General features: G+C 36.5%; 1 protein-coding gene across 1 annotated transcript in view; it reads left to right on the forward strand.

The window, feature by feature from the left end:
- Positions 1-1,109: 1,109 nt before the first annotated feature.
- Positions 1,110-21,571, forward strand: part of LOC104529494 (erbin-like) — a gene marked incomplete at its 3' end in the record, with an annotated part of 24,116 nt that continues 3,654 nt past the window's right edge. Inside the window, exons 1-4 of the mRNA XM_010173827.2 lie at positions 1,110-1,307; positions 4,865-4,982; positions 18,800-18,878; positions 19,683-19,772. Coding sequence (XP_010172129.1) covers positions 1,119-1,307; positions 4,865-4,982; positions 18,800-18,878; positions 19,683-19,772 — 476 coding nt within the window. The remainder of the gene's footprint in view (positions 1,308-4,864; positions 4,983-18,799; positions 18,879-19,682; positions 19,773-21,571) is intronic.

The raw sequence follows: 21,571 nt of genomic DNA on the forward strand, positions 1-21,571 counted from the left end.
TTTAATTTGGAGCATTGGCAATTTGAGAAAATAAATACTCAGTGCTGGTTTGGAAAAGTATGCATTTTTAGACCAATTTCCTGAGGAAATGAAGCTTACATGGTCATGTTGTTCATCTACACACATTGGTCCTTTCTGAAAAATGGTTGAGTCTGTCATCTGATTTCAGCCAAACCTGAAACTTGAGGTGACATTTTGAAGATTATTTTTTCTGAATGTGGTGAAAAGTCATTGCGAATTAGAGGAAAGAGACCTAAACTTGTGCTTGTGTTGAGGAGCAACGAGGCAGAACATGGCTGGTGTATGCTGTCAGTAATCAGCTAGTAATTTTACACCTTTTAGATTTGCTCTCTCCTACTGAGTAAGAATATTGTAGAAGCCATGGAAAGGAGAGGAGACTACTGTAGCAGTGACTGAGTTTAAAGAAAGAAGGATACATTTCCATAGCAAGGTAAAGTTTCCTTAGTTCCAGTGTGCACAACAAGATGTGTTGAAGTTTTCCAAACTGAATGGAGTTACAAAAAGTTGTCACTTCTTTCCTTTTAAAACAAAATAGTTGGTAGAAACCACACTGGGGTTTTTTTGTTGTATTCTGTGTTTAAATGAGGGATTTGGAATTAAGGTACAGGAATTGAATCTTATTAATTAAAAAACCCCCAACTTTCCTATAGCTACATATTAAGAATCCTTAGAGAGTGGATTTTATTGTATTAAGTGAAAATATAGTCATCCCAGTAACCTTTTTAAAGGTAGGGATGAGCTCTGTTATTAAAAAAACAGTTGACGCTTCAGAACTGCTGCTTCAAAATTCTCTGCTTCTCTGCAATGTAGGACTGTGTTAGCAGGTGACAAGTTACAGGCTAAATGTTGACTTCCATCTTCTGGGATCTGCTTTAATCCCATTTAATGCCACTACTGATCTATTGTGTTTTAAAATAAAAGAAATATTCTCTCTTCCCCCTCTCTCTCATATATGTGTATTCACACACATATGTATGCACTTCTTTCTTTGACAAGTATTTAGCAGCCAGTGGAAGTTTGAGAAGCTGTGCACATGAGTATTTCTGAAGTTGTCCTGGTTTTTAAATCAAATAATTTGTGTTTTACAGTGCCTGAAGATGACCACAAAGCGAAATTTGTTTGTGCGGCTGGTGCCATGCCGCTGTCTGCGTGGAGAGGAGGAAACAGTCACTACGCTTGACTATTCTCACTGCAGCCTGGAACAGGTGCCTAAGGAGATTTTTACTTTTGAAAAGACCTTGGAAGAACTCTATTTAGATGCTAATCAGATTGAAGAGCTTCCAAAGGTATGTTGGGTGGTTTTCCTTTTAGCTAAATTTATTAACTTTGTTACTTCATAGCATTGTAGAAGCTGATAGTGTCTAGCTTCCCACTTCAGCTTTTAGGCTGCAGTTTGCCAAATATTTTTATGTAAATATTGGTCCCACAAGAAGCAGCCCTGGTAGAAGGAATATTTATGTGTTCCAGCTTGACTAGTTTGCTGCATGAATTGGGATGAAACTGCTTAAGCAACTGATCCAGCCCAAGAGAGGTACATAGCAGAAGAGGCTGGCTAATTTATTTCTGTGGCAGTGTCTGCTCATAGTGACTAACTGTGTTCAACAAATTGTGGCATTGTTTTGAATCTCTGATAACATATGAAGATTGGAAGAAGCAAGATTAATGGCTTGTTCAGATCTCTGCCCGCAAAAGATAGCTACAATCCAAAGTATCTGTTCTCTTTAAGTCCTCCTGCTTTCTTCCTTGGCGTGTGACTAGAAGAGAATTTCTGAAGTATCTCAAGACTACTTAAGTTCAAAAACTAGAGAGCTGGAATGGCACTTTGATTACATCATTATTATAGAAATTAATATTTGTTGTTTCTTCTGAATTCTGAAGACAAACTGCAAGCTGAAATAGCAGTATACTACAGGATAAAGGAGTGAAAATTTTTGCAAATGAGACTTTTGAGAAGTGAAAAATTATAATTGCAATAGACTTGTTTCCCGTACTAGGTTTTCTCGTGGTGGAATTTAAAACTTAGTAGTTAGATGAAAGACTTAATATTTAAAATCTTTTGTCACAGTTGTATGCAAATCTTTGCTGTCACACAGGATGACTATAGGATACTTAGCAAACTTTCAAAAAAAATCTACTATAACCACTTCAGATTTTGCTGGTTTGGATTTTTTTTAAAGATAAATGAAAGAAATAAGGAAATTAAACAATTTCAGGATAGTAACTTGGCAGTTATCAGAAGTTCTGGATTCCAGTAAAGCTAACTTAAACCAGCTGAGTGCTTTTGAAAAATCCAACCTTAAATGCTCCTGAGAAACCATCAATGAAAATCTGTATTTGTACATTGAATAGAGCTGGTAACATACAAGTAAATACTAGACATTTTGTCAAAGTCTGTCACAGTTTAGAATTACCACTTTTTTTTGTCTTGTCTCTTCCCAAGCAGATATTTCTTTACTCTAGGGTTAGTAACTTTAAGTTTTAGTAGCTTTCTTTGAAGGACTGTGTATCCACCTTTGAGGTTTTTTTCACATGATTTCACAACTTCATTCCTGTCTCTCATTCTTTATTGGAGAAGAATAAAATTGAATGCCTAAAAAACAGAACAAAATACCTTTCTTAGCCAAAAAAGAGGAAAAATTCTGAACTCTTCTTGTGTTAAATTCCTGTTTCCAGAATTGTAAGAACTAAATAAACATTTTCCAAACTCATAGTTCTCTAAAAAATTCCTTTTAGTAATCTTGAAAGAGGAAGGAAGATTGTACTGTAGTGATCAAATGGATGAATGTTGGCATTTTAGACCAGTAGGAGCAGTTAGACTGTTTTGTCTTCCTTTTCTGTTACATGACATTTGATGTCATTAGTCAGTTCCTATATGAAGTCCAGTTTTGATATGTGAGTAAACTGCAAGGTGAGCAGTCTACCATTTGCCTTGGTCTAGTCTAAGTTTAAATTATCTGTGCGATTAGAAAGACTGAACATTTATGTTTTGTTTCTTTTAGCTTTTCTTTGGTGAACTGCAGGTACCTGTAACAGCCTATGCTTGCTTCGTATTAATGTGTTTGTACATTATAATAAGTCATCCTTATAGGCTTATTTTTGAAAAGTTAAGCATTCTTTTCAGCTTTTAAGTAATTTGGTCATTATTTTGGCCATAATGTACATTTGAGCTGAAAAGCTCAAATTGTAGCAGTTTTAGTTTTCCCTCTCAGTCTGCTGTTGGGGAGAAATTGGAATTCTGCAGTAAAGTAGTCCTTAATTGTATGACTTCTAGTGCTTATTAACAGTAATGGTGATCTGCTTAATCACTGAATATGCAAACATTAAAAAAGAAAAACAACAAAAGGAACAACTACAAAATCAACCCCATACAAAACTCGCCTCCCTCCCATTTTTCTTTAGGGATCTTGCAATTCCTTGTGCTGCATTTGCTTTCACCTGAATAATCGGTGACATTTCTAATGATTCAAAGAGTCCAGATATTGTTTTCAGAGATGAGTTTTAAGTATATATTCTTGCTTGAAGTACTGAAATAAAGGAATGGCTCCAGAACACCTGAGCTCATCAAAGTTCTGTTTCCACTATATTAAGTAACTTGTAACTCCTCAAAGCCATAATGATACTGACTAGTTCTAAAAGGTGCATGAATAGTCAGTAGGGATGTTAAAGCTCATTCCTTGAACAGTCCATCTTGCTAATTTGTATCTGCTTTTGTTCTGGGCTGGTATATACAAATGTCACGTGAATGGGGTTTGTTCACCAATCTGTGGTTGAAATAGCAGCCTCTTAATTGAGAGGGACCCAAGAAATTTTGTTGAACTAGAGGCCGTTGCTATGATGTTGATTGGAATCATTTTTTTCGTCATAGAAGACCTCTTGGTTTTGTATAATATTTTCTTAGAATTCCTAAAGAAAAGAACACGAAGTCCTGGTATTTATGAATTACCTTATCCAAAATTGTTGGGAAATGAATATTCATCATAAATTTTTCAGATGAACCATTTCAACCACTTTCTTACAGATATTTATTTTGTACTATATGTCTGCTTCCTAGGTATTTGAGGGTTTTTCTTCCATTACACTAATATTACTTGCCCTATTTTGTCAGCTTGTAGGAATCTCAAGGTACCTTGCATTTTATGTATGAAGAGATCTGTCTCTACACTAATATTTGATACAAATTAGAATTCATGTATGCATAAGAGTTTCTATATCCTTAGATCAAACTTTCACTGATTTTCATCATAATATTGCTGGATTTTTGCGTACTTGAGCTAGGAAGCATAGAAGGGGAAAAAATATTGTAAGGTATAACAGAATAAAATTTAAACTTTTAGAGAAGATCAATACCTATTCTAATCCTGTGTTCCAGAACTATCTGACTTTAAAAAAGCCATCTGTCTTTTTTGGTTGTGGCTTTTTTGTTTGTTTGTTTGTTGGGGTTTTGTGTTTTTTTTTGTTTGGTTCGTTGGGGTTTTTTGTTTGGGTTTTTTTTGAGAAATTGTAATTGCTTCTGGGGTATCTGGTATATTGCGGAAAATATTTCGCAATGTTTGCAGGACTGTGTAATTACAGGTCACAATTTCTGAGATACTAGAAGGAATTGGTAGGAAGTGTTAAGCATAGCTGCTGTCTTGTTGTGACTGTGTGCAGTTTTTTGCTTTCCTAAGCATTGCAAACTTAGTTAATTTTGAATAAAATTAGTTAAATAAAATTTTTCTAGTCAAAGTTGCTAAATAGTCTGGCCTTCAAGCTGTGAGGTCAGAAGTTTAAAGGGATTAAAAACAAAAGCTATATAGAGCAAACTAAGAGAAAGTCACATTCACTTTTTTCTTTGTTTCAATAGCAACTTTTTAACTGTCAGTCTCTGCACAAGCTGAGTTTGCCAGACAATGATCTAACCACATTGCCAGCATCCATTGCAAATCTCATTAATCTCAGGGAACTGGATGTCAGCAAGAATGGTAAGTCACTTCACTTACTATATTGGGGTAACTAAAAGGCAAATCATCATTGACTATACAGAGACGCTAATGAAAGTACAATTTCTAGAAGCTACACAGCTAGTAAATTTTAAATTACTACACTAAATCATTGCTTAACATTAAAAAAATGCTCTTTTATGGTCTGATTGTGATAATTAATTGTATCTCTCAAATTGGTTGGTTTGTACTTCAAGATTAATTTCTGAAAACTGATATTGTAAAGTATTTTATATTCTCTCAAAATACATATTCTCAAATATATTGCTTTTAGTGGCTTTCCTCATGTTTCACTATACTGAAGAGAGTTTGCACAAGAATTTGTAAAATTTTGCTGGATTCTGTTGTTTTGCTTTGTTTCATATTAAAATTGTTTTCAGGATATTTTAATGAGCTGTCTGAAGACTGTAGTAAGACTTGACTGCTTTGCTGTCCTGCCCTGGGGATGGTAACCTCTGTCGCATGGGGAAAGCGTCTATGGACAATGACTGGTTCACTTGTTTGACTTGTTAAAAATCTGTCATTCTGTGTGAGTCAGCCTTTTATAAATTATGAAATGTTGTCAGCCAAGTTTTATATATGGGGTTTTATTAATGGTGCTGCTTTGGCAATCTGGCAGATGTGTGCAACTGTGAGGAAATTGAAATAACTTTTATCGTCATCAGACTGGCTAATTTGAGAGGAAAATAAAAGTTCAGTCCTGCTAATTGATAAGGATATAATAGTCTTGTCTTACTAATTCAAAGTAAGAGGACCTCTCCTTGAAATCTTATTTGAAAATAAGAATTACATAAATATGTCAAAGATTTTATAATGTTAAATTCATTGCTTTATTTGGACAGCTAGCTAATTGTGACTCCACAGAGTTTAGTAAGTTCAGCTTTATTAAGAAAATATTCCAGTTGTTGAGGTGTTGGCATTCTCCTTGATTGTCCGTTGTAGCCCAGTCCGTACTTACTGTTACTTTCATTATTTCTGCCTAATGAAAGCAGCATTTAGTGTGATAAATTGACCTGACTGTCACTGCTCTGTTCCTCGTACAAGTGGATTAATAGTCTTTAAAGAACACTGGTCCTAAACTTTCATAATGACACATAACAGAGAAAGAATCATCTTTTTGTCCTAGACTGAACTGTTGAAAGGATTAACTGTTTCCAACACAAGTTCTCAATGCAGAAGACTTAAAAGCAGCAAAAGGGCATTTGAGTTCTGGTGCTGGCAAACCCCTTAGTTTATGTACGTAAATGGGCAGCTGGTCACTTACCAGCTAGAGAGTTACTTGTCTGTCCAAAATGGCGTAACCTTTAGCTAAGCCTTCAGAGGCTGCTGAAAGAGCACTTGTTCCTCTGAGGCATATAAAGAATTTAAGGATGCAGTAGCTGAACAACATGCTCTCCCAGTAAAATGTGAAGCTCTGTTTTCTATGGATTGTTTTGTTTTTAACACCTTTCAGAGAAATGACAGGACACAAGCTTATTTCAGCTGTTATCATGTGCCTGTTCTAAGTCTTATCACAGTTTAATAGCTTCTCTGCCTAATGTTGCACATCAGAAATAGTTCTGAGGTCACATGATTTTTTAAATTGGGACAGCTTGTCTCCCACTACTCCTGAAAGCTCTGTAAAACTCAAAAAAACAGATCAGGATCCCTCTTGATCCCTGTTGGGTGAGGTAAGAAATATTGCTGTTTATTCTGTAATAAATTTGGTATCATTTGAGACTTCACTTTCTTGGCTTAAGTGCCTTTCCCTTTCTGTTTCCCTGTCCACTGTTGCAACCACGGAACATTTTTCTCTTGACAGCTGCAAGCCTATTCTCTTCCCTTGTGTCTACTTTTGTCTTGGTAAGAATTTACTGCTCAGTTTCCCACTGTCCACAATTGTTCTGATGTGTGTCTGTAAATAGGAGGGGGTTTAATAGTTTCCCAGGACTAGCAGCACTGATCAAAATCTTTAATTGCTCCTTTTTCTTTGTTAGATATTGACAGAATACAGTGCGGAAGCAGTGGACTTTGTGGGAAGCACAGGGGTTGTTTTCCCTTAATTTTAAAAAATAAAATAAATGACTGGAGTTTAGTCAGCAATCTTAGTGCAGGATGATGAGAGGTGCCAAATTCTAAAATAGAGTGTGTTTTTCAGGTTCCTGTGGTTATGGCAAGTGAAGGTAATAGGCCTTGTATTTCTCTTGTAATATTAATATACCATAAGTGTTGTCTTCTGACGTGGATGGAGCTAAATCATGGAGTGCAGATGCCTTCAGATCAAGTATGTATTTAGTTTTCAAGGTTGCAATTTAGAAGTGTAGGTAGTTAGACTTTAGTTTTCAAATACCAGCATACATGAAATAGGATTTTCATGTAAGGTAGTTTAGCTGTTTGTGGCATAGACATAATTGAATGTATTGATGGAAGACAAGTAAGTAATTTTCTAAAGAGCTGATACAAAAATGAAGAATGACACTTCAGCTTTAAAATGTGTTCAAGTTACCTCATGAATTGTGGAGTCTGGCTTACAGAGGGAGACCTGTTGCACAGGAGACCATCCAGCTTTCCAAGAAGAAGTACATAAATATATATGTGTGTTCAAATAATATTTGATGTTTAGATGAAGGATCAAAATTGCAGACCTTCTTCAAGGTAGAAGATTTGTGACATAAAAGGTATTAGTCCAAGAAAGTGATCTTTGTGATGTTTTAATAGCTCCTAAAAGGTTTTGCCTTTTTAATTGCAGATTTAAATGTATCTCACTTCATATATGCAATATATAAAACTGTGTAACAGAGACATGGTAGATGTGCAAATGTGGATACTTAAGCATATTTTAAAATATTTAATCAGAACAAGGATTCATCTAGTCTAGTGTGCTGTCTCCAACAGTGACCAAAAGCAGAAGCCGAGGGAAGATTTAGTGAAGTACAGAAAGCCAGGAACATGCATGTTTCCCTGTATGCTCCCAGTGTGTGTCCAGGCTGCTGTTATTGGGCCTTCTTGAGCCAGACAGGGTGCGGCTTTTGTTTAGTAGTCTTCATTTGACTCCTTCTCTGTCACTGTATCTAGTCTTGGTGTGAAGTGATGTACGTTTCAAGGAATGAGCTGAGCAATGGAGTACAAGCCTCCAACGGTTATCTGTACAAGCATTTAGTCTTGAATATATTATTCATGGCTACTGAAGAGGTTATGGCATAGATGTAGTCGAAATACCAAACTGCTACTATATGTGCAGCAAGAGTGGAAGAGAGTTAGTTTTAACTGCCTTTAGCCTTGGCAATAGGCAATAAATTCTTTAGTTTTTTTTAATACTGAGTACATAAGTTGTCCTTTTATGGCATTTTAACCTGATTCCCAAGGCTACCTTAATATTAGAGGTATTATATTGCTTCTTTCCAGGTATGATTCAGCTTCAAAGCTTTCACTGGAAGCTTAATGATATCCTAGTCACAAAGATACTTGAACAAATGATACAATAAATAAACTTCATTCCTATACTGGAAATGACATCCTACATTGTAGAAAGCATCAAGAGATGCCCTTTTCTCTCAGTCCTACTGGGTTACATCCTAAATAGAATCACAGGATCATTAAGGTTGGAAAAGACCTCTAAGATCATTCAGTCCAACTATTAACTCATCACCACCATGCCCACTAAACCATATCCCTGAGTGCTACCTCTACGCATTTCTTGAACACCTCCAGGGATGGTCACTCCACCATTTTCCTGGGCAGCCTCTTCCAGTGTCAGAGCACTCTTTCAGAGAAGAAATTTTTCCTAATATCTAACCTGAACCTTCCCTTGTGGGAGGCAGCGTCCTATGGCTGGTTACCTGGGAGAAGAGACAGACTCCCACCTCGCTACGGCCTCCTTTCTGGGAGCTGTAGAGAGTGATAAGATCACCCCTCAGCATCCTTTTCTCCACACTACACAATGCAGTTGCAGCATCCAGAATCTAAGACCTAGGTAGAAAAATGAGTGTTTTATTTGTGAAGCTGAAGGAAAATTTAAAATTTCTTAATCCTCTATAGCCAAGTCATTTATGTATTGACAGTTGTACAGGGGGAGTGGAGGGGGTGGAACAAAAAAAACCCAAACAAAACACCCACCAGAAAACCCCAAAACACCACTCTTTACCCCTGAATCTGTCCCTTTCAGGGGAACAATAGGGAACTTTTAGGGAACAATAATTTCCTCATGGCTCTGGGATGCTAGCCTTAGCTTTTTTGCATCTAGGACAATGTGGAAGGCTGACAAGGAAATATTTTTACCTCCTCTTTGAAGAAGGGGAAGGTGTTCATGTACCGTGTATGATGGTGTATATAAATGGACAGAAGAGTTAGCTTTACAGGTTTCTAGAATTAAGTGATTTGAAAGGTTGAAGTGTACGATGAGGATGCCTGGGACATCAGGCTTTCTTGGAAGCTTAGGAAATGGGCTTGCAACAGCTTGTGCCTGTGGAGTTAGTGTAGTGTGAAACAGTAAGATGGTCTGGTTTTCCTTGCTTGCAGGTGGTGAAAGAAGATTGAATTTTTAATTTCTGTATTATTCAGGCCTTTGCAGGATTAGATAGGAAGATTGGAAGATAACTAGCTAGACAAAAAGAAACATGGTGTTTTGGAAATAAGGGTATCTTCAATACTCTCTTAGATATTAAGAAGTAGTTCTCTTTCACTGCAGTGTCACAGCGAATTTAAATGTATCAGTTTGTCAGTTGGTATTGCAAGGAATCTTCCTGGAAAAATACACAAACTAAACCCAAGAAAGCAAACACACTCCACACGCCTGCCTCTAGGCATATCTGCCTATAAAATTATTTTAAGTAATTTTAAAGAATTTTGTTAACAGATGCAGATTTAGATCAAATATGTTTTCTTCAGTGATTTAAAATCATCTGCTGATTTGGCAAACTAGCTGTAGTTTGCTGTGTGCCAGAATCTGGGGAGTGGCAGAACAAGAATTCAGGAGATTGTCTAGTCTTATGTTGCCCATCTGGTCCATTTAGGAATATGGGGGTTTTTTTAAGGAATTGAGAATTATTCATAGTTAATAGGGAGAAAGGTGATTTTTTTTTTTTTTTTTTTTTTTTTTTCCACAGGGACAAGTAAGAAAGGAAGATCCTGAATACAAAAATAACTTGCTGTAAATTTGCTGTTGCTCAGCTTATACTGGGTGGGGAGGGGCAGACAGGAGCATGGTTTTTATATCATCCATGATAGTGAAATAAAATAAAAGATAATTTATCTGCTGCTGACTATTGAGTCTATAGCTTTAGTATAATGTATTATCATATAGAGGACATAAATTTATCCTAAATGTCAGCTGCTTTTCTATTTGAAGTTCTCTTATTCAAGTGTTTGTAGTGTTTTTTCGTAAATATATTGTCTGTCTTATTAAAGATACTGATTAGGATCTGTCTCTGCAGAATAAAATTATCTGTTTATTTGAGAGGATGTGAACAGAATGGAATTTCAATGCAGTGAAGGTCTTGAATGTGTAATTTGAATATACATAACCTGAAATTCTGAAAGAAGTTTAGTACAGATCTCTTCCCAGACTCAAAAGAAACTTTTAACACAGAAAAGGCATTGCAGAAGTAATTATGTGATTTTTAGGTGTGGATTTGCATGTAAAGGCAGAATGTACCTTTATTTTTGTAAAGGGATGTGCTTTGAGTGACAGTTATCATGTATCAACCAAAAGTGACTGGACAAACAACACTGAATTTGCAGCCCAGGATGGTAGGCTATTCGGGGTGGTGGCGTGGGCAGGGGGTTGTGTGTGGAAAAAGTAAAGCAGCTTTACATGTTTATGTTACACTTCAGTTTCAGGTTACTCTGGGGACTTGACAACACTCCATCCATGCATTAGACATAGTTGAAAACCACCTGAACCTTGGTAATTGTCCAAGACAACATTATGAACAAAACTACTGCCCACAGCCTTCCTAGTGTTCCACATTTTGCCATTTTACCTTGCACTGACATGTTTAGGTTTGTGTAAATTAGTGTGTCAGGCATGTTTTCAAGAAGCAGTATTGTTGGCTATCCTTTTTTTAGTCTGAGAAAAGGTCTTTAGGAACTAGTCTTGCTGCTCACACTCCTTCTCCTTTACACTGTGTAAGGAATGTAGCTACAGCCGGCCTAAAGTTACCTTACTCTAAAAATTGAAGTTCTTCCAACCGGTTTGAGGGTGAATGCTTGGAAGACTCTTGTGGGCTTGCTGGAGTATCCTAGCTGTGCCAGAAAATGTATATAAAAGGAATAAAAAACCAAAACCCACAAAATACTCACTAAACTATCATCTTGTTTTCTCTGCCTGCATCAGCTCTGATAATTTAGAGGCAAAAGTTATTGTTGGAGAAAGTGATGAGGTGGCATTATCCATGTAGACAGATCAGGACGCTAGCATAGCAGTATAAAAAAAGGATTCATTACTGTCTGAACCTCACAGAATTGGTGTGAGTTTTTAGCTTTTAGATGAAAAACTTAACATTTTGAATTTCACAAGTGGTGTCAAAACAAAAACCTTAGAAATACTGATCTTGACTCACATTTGTAGTGGGTTCAAAGCTGTAAAAAAGCCGTCTACATCTTAATGCTGCTGCTTTTTCCATGTGTGGACACTTATTCTGCAAAAGAGCCTTTTGTCTTAATTGTGGATAAATATTTTAATACTATATAAATGTATGTAATTAAGTACCCACCTTGTTGTCAAAATGAGCACCAAATATGTTGCCAGTACTGTATTTTATTGTAAATCTAACTACATTATAATAGTTTTCACAACCAATAAGAGTACATTTTTTCTTTAAAATTTATTAGAAAACCTTAAAAATCTTCCTATGGACGTATTTGCTGGGGGATCTTTCTGTTTTTTTTAAGTGAAAACACTGTTTAACTTGTTCCTGTCAGATCTGTAGCTTGACTGACATTTTTACATTAATCATTACATGGGCTATACAAATATTTATTTTCCCTTACAAAAAAACACCAGCCTTCCAAATAAAGATTAAACTTCCATTTTTCATTGTGTAAACTTAAGAAAGGAGCCCCTTGTGTAGTGATGGCTTTACAGCCCTGCAAGTGACCATCATTAAAGGGAGGACAAATGGGAAAGGAAACTTAAACTTTCAGAGCATGTAGAATTGGAGAAAAAAATCTTTGTAAATTGAAGATGGAGAGGTGAATCTACTTACTAAGCTATAAGTAGATATTTGTCAAGCAAAGTCACTTCAAAGAAAAATCAGGAAACCCAGTGAAGTTTGTTTTCAGAATTTTGTAAACATTTTTAAAGATTCTTAATGATTTCTTGATAAAAGCAAAAAGTTTTCTAGGAAGGGAACTTGTCTGTATAAACAAAGTGCAAAGAGTAGAGAATAAAAAGCTTATATAAATGTATTAAATTTAATGTTTTATTAAATCTGGAGCAAGTTTTGTGATGATAAGAAAATAAATCTGCCATAGATTTAACCTGAGTTTTACTTCTTAACAAAGGTAGATTTCTTCCACCATTCTCCAAGCTTATATGTTTGCTTTTAGTAAGAGACGGACAGAAAGCCGGGCTTCTGTAATGCTCATACAGAAGGACAACCAAGTTGCAAGGAATTTTACATTTCTGACACTCTGAGAGTACAAGAGGAGCAACTGATGTGACTTATAGCAAGTTCTGAAAGCTTTGGGATATCTGTTTGCAGAAATAGGTGAAATTATATTTGCAATAATTTCTCCTCTCTCTTGAAAAATTTTTTTTTTTTTAAAGGATAGGCTTTTGCTAAGTAAGCCTATCTTAGGTTCCTAAGCTGCTTGGCAATGACTGGAGTACTGAGTACCACCTTGTGCCAAGCTGCAACTCCAGCTCTGAGCAGGAAGGTGTTACTGCTGCCCTACAACCTAGTCAGGCATCTCATGGAAATCTGAGATCCTGGTTGATCTGAAACCGGCTGTGGCAAGGGAGCCTCTAAGAATTTTGGAAAAAGGAGTAAATGTTTAAAAGGAAGGATGGATAGATCAGTATTGTGCAGTGAATTGACTGGGCTCTAACACACAGCTTACTTTGAATAATGAAAAGTGCTACTTTTAATTCAGAAGGTATGCAGAAATTCAAATTAAAGCAAATTATATAAATATAGAAGAATACAGACTGATCGTTTAGTTTAAGCTTTCAGTTTAGAGTTCCAGCTTCTGCAAACAGATTTTTTGTAATCTTTGGGAGAGTTGTAACCTGCATTCTTGAGCTCTGAAAATACTCTGATTGCCATGTTTAATCCATATTGTCTGGAAGGGCAGTTGTAGCAGAGGCCTGAGTGGAAGAACAAACAAAAGCTGCTTTTTTTTTATGGTGGAGCTGCTTTCAGGCAGGTCCTAATAGCTCTTTGCCCAGAAGTTGAGACCAGAATGAATAGATTAAATGAGAGAAGAATGTATGTAATTAAGGTTGCTTTCATATTCATACAAACTAAGTCTATGTGTTTGCCTGTGTGTCCTCCATATTTTTAAGGTTGTAGAGTGGGATGGGTGCACAGTGGACTGTATTTTCATTTATTTTGCAGTAAGAGGACTTTTTGCTGTGCCTGTTGTTTGGAGATTTTTTTTTTTTTTTTTTTTTCCACATTCCCCACAAACTGAGAGATCTAGCTTTGAACTCCTTCAGGGACATCACCCATATGGCTTCCAGAGGTCTCATATTTGTTAGTGAATTTCTTTCTTTGTGCTTTTCAGGAATTGAATCAATACTTTATTTTTTCTTTTTTGCCAAGCCTGTTAAAACATTTCTGTGTGAAAAGCAGTGGAACATAATTTGGAGGCACTGCCACTGCTGTATAGCAGTAATGGTTTCAGTAACTGAATTCTGGGTGTACTAGTTCTAATTATGAAGAAACATATGACTGCATGATTGGAGTATGAACTTCTGAGCAAGGCCCCATCTGTAGCAGGGCTGAAACAGTAGTGTTAGTGGGATGTCTGCTCTGGGATCCATTGCTGTGGAGCATTCTGCCAGCAGCAGATGTGAATTGCACAATTTTCTGTAAATTCAGAATTGCCAGTATTTCTGAGTGAAAAAAATCTTATCTGATGGAGATAAAAAGTCATCCCTGTTTCCTCTTCTGCTCTGTAAGTTATGCTGACCATAGCAATAGGAAAGGATTGTGCTGTGTACGAGAGGAGATGAGTGTTACTGCAGATGGTGAGTAGGACTCCAGTTATACTTAAATTGCCTTAAACCAGCCTAAACAGAAGGATATTCGTGTGCATTTGCTCTGAAGAGCTGTGCCAAAACAATCATTGCTCTTTGGGGAGTTAGAGATCAGGTGAAATTCTGTATTTCAGCCATTATGTGAGCCAGAACTGAGGCTGATTACCTTCAGATTTGTGGCCATTGACCCAAAATCCCTATATGACCTTTTTGGTATGCCCTTTGAGCATTTGCCACAGCTGATCTGGGATTGTGATTAAACACCACTTTCAAGGTTAGGCTGTTTAGCTGGCAAGTTTTTGCCAAGCAGAGTTCTGAATAATGAATGCTTTCTGCTTTTGGCTTAGTTTAAAGTCTAAGTTCTTACAAGAACTTTAGATTCCTCTTCCTTACTTTACTGCCAAATTTTCCTTAAGAATTTTTCAGTCCTGCACACCTGCCTTTTTTTTTTAAGTGTTGATTTTGATAGAAACTGGCCAATGAGTTTAAAAGTGCCTAAAATTTGCGAAAACAGGGAGAAAGGAACAGACAAGTAAATACTAAAAGCTGTTACGTAAATCTCACTTCTGTGGGAAACTACACTACAAAAGGAACTTTGCTCTCAATTCAGTTTGGATCTAGTGGTTAGAATTAAAGATTACCAGCAAATCTTATTTACCTCTGTTGTGCTCTGCAAATGGTCATAGTCCACATGTGTGATGGCCTCTGGTTCGGGGGTTTTTTTGTTGGTTTTTTTTTTGAAAACAGTAAGCGTGATCTGTAAATCAGCTACCACACTGAAATGGGTCGGGGGTGATGGTTGTTACCCTGTAAAGTAGGAAACAGCAGGATGAAGAACCTGTCCATATGATGCTTTTCAAGGAAAGTGAGATAAGGCTGCATCAGACTAGGTAACCCTCAAGGAATCTGTTGCACTGTCTTCGATAATCTTTGAGTATCAGTGTATAACCGAAGCAGTAAAAAAATCCCCCAAAACTCCCTAGATTTAGAAAGGAATGTGGATCTCAATTTGCTGTGCTCATTTGATCGGGTGTTCGTAGAGGCTGCAGGTGACTGTCAAATAGATGAATTAGCACAGTGTTACAAAAGGAGTGTGAAAAGATGTGGTCACAGAGACCTTCAAGATTTGCTGAGCCTCCTTAATGGGGATGAAGATTCTGGACACTAAGGATAGATGGAAAACAAAGAAACAAGGAACAGATCTTCTTATAAAGTGCTCTTCATAGACCTTTATCCTTCTCTCCAGTGTCTCTCTGCCCTCTTACCTACTTTTCTTACTTACTTGCTTTTTGAAATTGCTTTCTTGGTTGGAGAACTGAAAGAATACTAACCCAAAAGTAACTGCATATTTCTAGCATGCAGGAGGCATATAGCTGAGGAAAAGTGAGTGTCTGAAGGTTGTTGTATACAAAGTTAGTAAATGCAACTTCCTATCACATGGTAGAGAGGAGCAGTGTCCTATTTTTTTTTCTACCTTCTGAATGTGTAATATAAATATTAGTTATATTTCATGCTGTCATTGTCAATTTACTGTTCTTGAATGATAGCTGCCATTTACCCATACTGAAAAGTTGAGTGAGTTTGGTAAAGATGGTGTGTACCATAACAATCCTGACTCTAAGAAGAAGCAAAATTAATTTCATGGGCTCCTTCATTGTTAGCTTTCTCATATCAGTTGAATTTCTCCTGTTAATTTGTTGGTAAAACTATTGATGCCTCTTGCCCAAGGCATAGTCAAACAGGAGACTACTGTAGAGTCCTCTGATTATGTACAAAAGCATGCTGATTCAACATGTCTGTATTTGGATAGATAATATTTTATTTGGCTGTTCTTTTGTGAGTAAGTTTACATTGACATTCTCCTCTCTAATGGATGTACTGTGGTTTTTTTTGTATGTAGTTATCACAGATTTAAGTCTTCTGTGCTTCAAAAAATTCTTGACACAGGCAGTGGAAACTAATATTAATATTAAAAACATGAGGTTTAACATGTTGGACCAGAACAATCTTTCATCCGAGGACCAAGCCAAGGCCAGTAGTGTGACCCATCTTTCAGAAAAACTAAGCTTAGAGAATCTCTCAGTGTTATTCAGAGAGCAAAACTAATGGCACAGAGTGAATCTGAAACACAGTTGTGCCTCCAAGGAAGTATGTAGCAGTGGTTTACTCTGGTTAATGTAGACACTTATTTTAAGAAGGTAACATTACATCATCAGCAGTAAAAAGAAGAGACCACTTCATGCAAATCATCCATAACTTGATCTATACAGATGTCTTATGTGCTAGATTTTTGTTCAGCTGCCATGACTCAGAATACTGTTTCGTGTTAGATGCTTTCCATCTGCATGTTCAGATATTCTTGTTCAGTGAAAGAGGCTTCTTGCTACAACTGGAATTAAGATCATGTATATTTAAATAAAGTATCTTGGAAATGTGTTATGACAACAATAGATAAGGTACATTTCTAGTCTTTCTATGGTAGTTTTCTCATCTTTCTTTAAACCTATTTTGGACTTGAAAAATTTCATTGCTTCTTTCCAGAAATGAAGCTCCATTACCATTATATAAGTAATACCTTTTTAGTTCTGATTTTGAACTGTGAGAGTGATAAAGTGAATTGAGTCAGTATCTCCTGTCATCATCTTCTGCTTCAGCTCCACTCACAGCCCCAGTAAATTTCACATGGCTGAAGCCATATACATAAAGTTATACTTTTATTCATATATCTGTGCATATACATGGACATGCATAGTAAGAAACTAGAAGTGTCAGAAGTCTTGGCCTGTATTAACAGTTCATGATTGAATTCCTCCTGGTCCCTTCTGCTTCTATATTTTAGTGTTCTTGAGTTCAACAAACTATTTCCTAAAAGGATCCATGATACTTAGAGGTATTTAAACACCCAAATTAACTACCTTAGCATGTTTTTCTTGCCTTTCACTTCTCAATAACAGAGTACAACATCTGGTATGAATCAAAAGCATTTTCAACCATGACAAAAAAGTTCCTGTCAAGAAAGACCTTAAAGTCTACTTTGGCAGAAATGGTGTTTTTCCTGAAGCTGCATTTATGGAAAAGTTGGCATAGTAACTTTGCCATGCAACATCACCAAATGGCTTAATGCAAAAGTATGTATTTTGTGACTACTTTTCTTGTCAGGTGGCATTGCCATCTCTTAAGTCCTAATATACCAGGTGAATATTGTTACTGCGTAAACATCGAAAGAACCAGACTCTAAGGTAGCATCAAAAATTGTGTAATTTCTTATGTAAGTAAAAACATTATTTAGCAGTTGATGCTTTGCCATATCTTGGTACAGGTACATGGAGAGACATGATCAAGTCCCACTTGCCAATCTCAATGAGAAGACACACTGCCCTTGTCTTTCTCTCTGCAGCTGGACTGTAAGAGAGTTAATGTTGCTTGGAGCAGCATGGAATTTAATGCTTTCAGTAGCCTAAAAACGAGCATCCACAGAATACAGTTCCTTCTTAGGGATTTCATTCCCTGGGTTCAGGCAGCCCTCTCCACACACCTAATCTAGACACAATTACATGAGTTAACTGAAAAACAAAGAGCTAAGATTTGTTACCTGAAAAAAACAGGTTTTTTTAACTAACATTATTTTATTAGTGTATGGATTTTTCTTGAAAAAAATATTGTATTCTTAATCCAGGTGGAAGGATTGCAGTGTGAATGGTTGTTATACTTAGGATAAGTTTATTTAAAGTAAAAATACCTGTCACAGGGTGTAAAAACAATGTAGTGATACCGTGCAAAAGCAACTGCAGTTGTGATAACCATGGCTTTATTTGTTTTTATGGTGTAGTAAAGATTGAGGCGAAAGTCTTGGGCAATAGAATCATTCAGTACTGATTTCCTACTAGTGGGATGGGTGCCTGTCTTATGTTTTCAAGGCCTGTTTTGTCAGTTTCTGACAAATTTGGCAAATATATGGGTTGCAAATTCACTCTAGCATTTCTGCAGATGATCGTTGAAAAAGAGAAGGATCCTTACTGCTTTAATTTTCAGACGTGTCTGCAGCGTTTTTGTCCTTCTCTACAAATAATACAAAGCTAACAGCAAGCTTATGTCACGTTTCTGGACAACTGTTCAGAAACATGAATGCTGTAAACATACTTTTAAGATTTGTACTGTTACCATTTCACCTAGATGTCATACAAGCCATGCTTTTGACAAACATATCCTCTCGGAAATGTTGTTCTACCATGTGTATGAATGCTTTTATTTTTTGGGGGGGGGAAAGAGGGGGGAATGGGGACCTGATATTAAGTACATTACAAAGTACAGATACTTTAATATTTGGTAATGAGCAGTGGGAATTATTAGTGTACTGTGTCTTTAATGCTGCTTGGTGAGCTGCCTGCTAACCTGCAATATGAAATGCTTTAGGAGTAGATAGTAAAAGAATTGATACTGCGTAAGAGTATATCTTTAATGAAAACTGTATCTAAAATGATATATCAGAGAACCAGTCCACTGGTTGCTAAATGAATTAAAGTTTTTATGGCTTGGGGTTTTGTGTGCATCATTTTTATGCCTGTGATGGAGTCTAATAATTTAAGACTGTTTCCCTACCTCTCCCTGTATCTTGCAGGCATACAGGAGTTTCCAGAAAATATAAAAAACTGTAAAGTCTTGACAGTTGTTGAGGCCAGCGTAAATCCAATTTCAAAGTAAGTTCGTAATTTTTTTGATGTTTTATATTTTGTGCAAAGACTGCTGAGTTTCATACTTGCCCCAGACATGTGCTAACCTCTGGAAGCAGGGAGCAGAGTTACCCGAGAAGTGTCTTTGTTAACCTCTTTGCACTGCAGTGCAGTATAGCTATATCATTAACGTATTTTGCCCAAGTTAGCAGACTTTGTAGGCAATCCTGCCTTATACCATGTGGCTTTCTCAGCTTTTTTAAGTCCATCACTTCTATGTGAACATAGAGAAATATGAAAAGCTTTTTCTTTCTTAATAATAATAATTAATTTTACTCTATAGCCTGTACCACTGTTTTTCAAACTTAGCTTATGGGAGTTGATTTCTCTGTCACCTTGGATAGTGACAAAATCAATTTGGCAGAAGTAGCACTGCCAGAGGTACAAACTTTGTGCAAGGTAAGTCTTGTGGGGGAAAAAAGGTGTTGCTTAGGTGTTAGTTTTTCTTATGGTCTCTAAGGAATGCCTCCTCCACATTAGGTGTCAGGAGATCACAAATACATAGCAAGACTGCATTTGTGGTTTATAGTTTTTATTGTCTGTTGTTATGGTCCTCAGTACTTAAAAATAGTTTTTAAGATAATTTACATTTACAAAATAATTTACAGAGAGCAAGTATCTAGTGCAATTTTGTAGAAATTCCGATACCACCTTAATTTTAATGTTACCAATATGTAGGACTTCAATACTATACTGTTTTTTAAGAAAATATGACTTAATGCCCTGAATATAATTGAAACAGTGGAACTACATTTTTTTTTTTCTATATAGGCTTCCAGATGGATTTTCCCAACTGTTAAACCTAACGCAGCTGTACCTGAATGATGCTTTTCTTGAGTTTTTGCCAGCCAATTTTGGCAGGTAAGTTGGATTTGAAACGTAGTGTTTACATTTAGTTTTAAATGTATGCAAAGCAGTTTCTGATCCTTCTCAAGCAAAGTGTGAACTGAAGTATGGGAAGAAATGTACATTACCAGTCCATTTATGCCACATATTAGTTACAGTAAAAAACCCATGAATCTTTATCAGCATTTTTTAATTGGGCTTTTGAAGGACAGACAGAATGCTTATAAAGACCCAAGAAATAAAACTTATTTACATACTTGCTTCTTTTACAACCCAAGTCTGGTAAGTACAGGAACCTCCTATTTCTGAAATATGGGATGGTTATTATTTAGTAATTGTAGTAAAGCAAATAATGACATCTGTAATTCCACTTGTCCTTTCTTGGATGCACAGATTCCTTCATGCATATCTGTAATTCTCAAGTGCCTTATTGTCAGGAATCTTTCTGAAAGACTTAGCATATTTACAGTGTGCTGACTAAGCAGAATTGTTCCCTCTGATAGGCTGAATACAAGACAAATACTAAACTCGTACTTCTTTAAAGTGGATTAAATCTTGTGAGCAAAAGTGAGAGGATAATATTGTTAAAAGGAAGACTCCTAGATAGGCATAGTTCATCCTGTTCTCCTTATCATGCTGATTTAGCAATTTCTGCTCCCCCCACACGCCTCCTTTTTTATGCTCTCTCTTCTTAGATCACTCTCCTGCCCGAGTCTCTCAACGAGCTTCTCTTTCAGGAAATACAGCTATTAGTTAACCAGGCATTGCCGTAGACTGTATGGTTATAGTTGGGTCAGCACAGTTTACAAGAGATTAGAAAAGCCCCCAAATAAGAGCGCTGCAGAAGTTTGGTAGATCAGGAGGTGTACAATGAAGGATGAGCACAGGTGCAGTCTGTTAGTGACTGTTTGTTTATCAGTCCTTTCTGATCGGAGTCGTCTTCCCTGTCCAGTTATTAGTCGTTCCTTGACGAATGATTAGAAGCACCAGATCTCACACACTTAGCTAACAAAAAAGCTGCTTATGATGCAGCAGCATTAATTGTTGTGCGTGTTTCTAGTACATAAAGTTTGCATTTCAAAAGCTTTTATTAAGGCTGAAGAAGAAATATCTGGAGGATGCGTAGTTTTTACTTGTTGGCGTTTTAATGATTGCCTGTACATTTTTCTATTATGTTTTTTAATAGACTAACCAAATGGCAATATTAACTAAGCCAATGCCATATTAAAGCTAGCAAGGTTTTTATGCTACATGTGTCAGGGTCTCTGTTCCAGCAGTTCAGGTTTCCTACATCAGTTTCTCTCTGGCTGTTCATATTCATTTATTTAATAGTTTGATTGTTGTCATCTCTCATGAGTGTTGTCCCCTGTTCTCTCACCTGCTGTTTATATAGTGTTCTCATATCCCTCTTTTAGTTTGTTAGACTAAATAAAATTCTGTTTCACTCTGGTGTGGCAGGTTTTCCTTTGTGCCTGATTATATTAACATATCTTGGAACAAGTTTCAGTTTGAGTTCATCTTCTGTTTGACAGAGGATAACAACATATATAGCTATATTTAGAATTAAAATTCAGATCTCTTCATGGCTTGTACACTGCCATGATTATCTTCTTGTTTCTCTTGGAATGTCTGTGGTTATGCTCTAGTGTTCCACTAGCCTATTTTGCAGCTGCCTAGTGTCATTTCCCACATGACTGACTAGTGCGTTGGGCAGCTCAGTTAGAAATGGCTGGTGGCTGTACAAGGAAATCATGAGTACCTGACTTAGTGCTATGGCATCTTTTCTATGTTTTTCAGTCCTTAAGATTGTAGAG

Source organism: Antrostomus carolinensis, unplaced genomic scaffold (assembly GCF_000700745.2).
Source record: "Antrostomus carolinensis isolate BGI_N321 unplaced genomic scaffold, ASM70074v2 scaffold53628, whole genome shotgun sequence".
Lineage (NCBI taxonomy): Eukaryota > Metazoa > Chordata > Aves > Caprimulgiformes > Caprimulgidae > Antrostomus > Antrostomus carolinensis.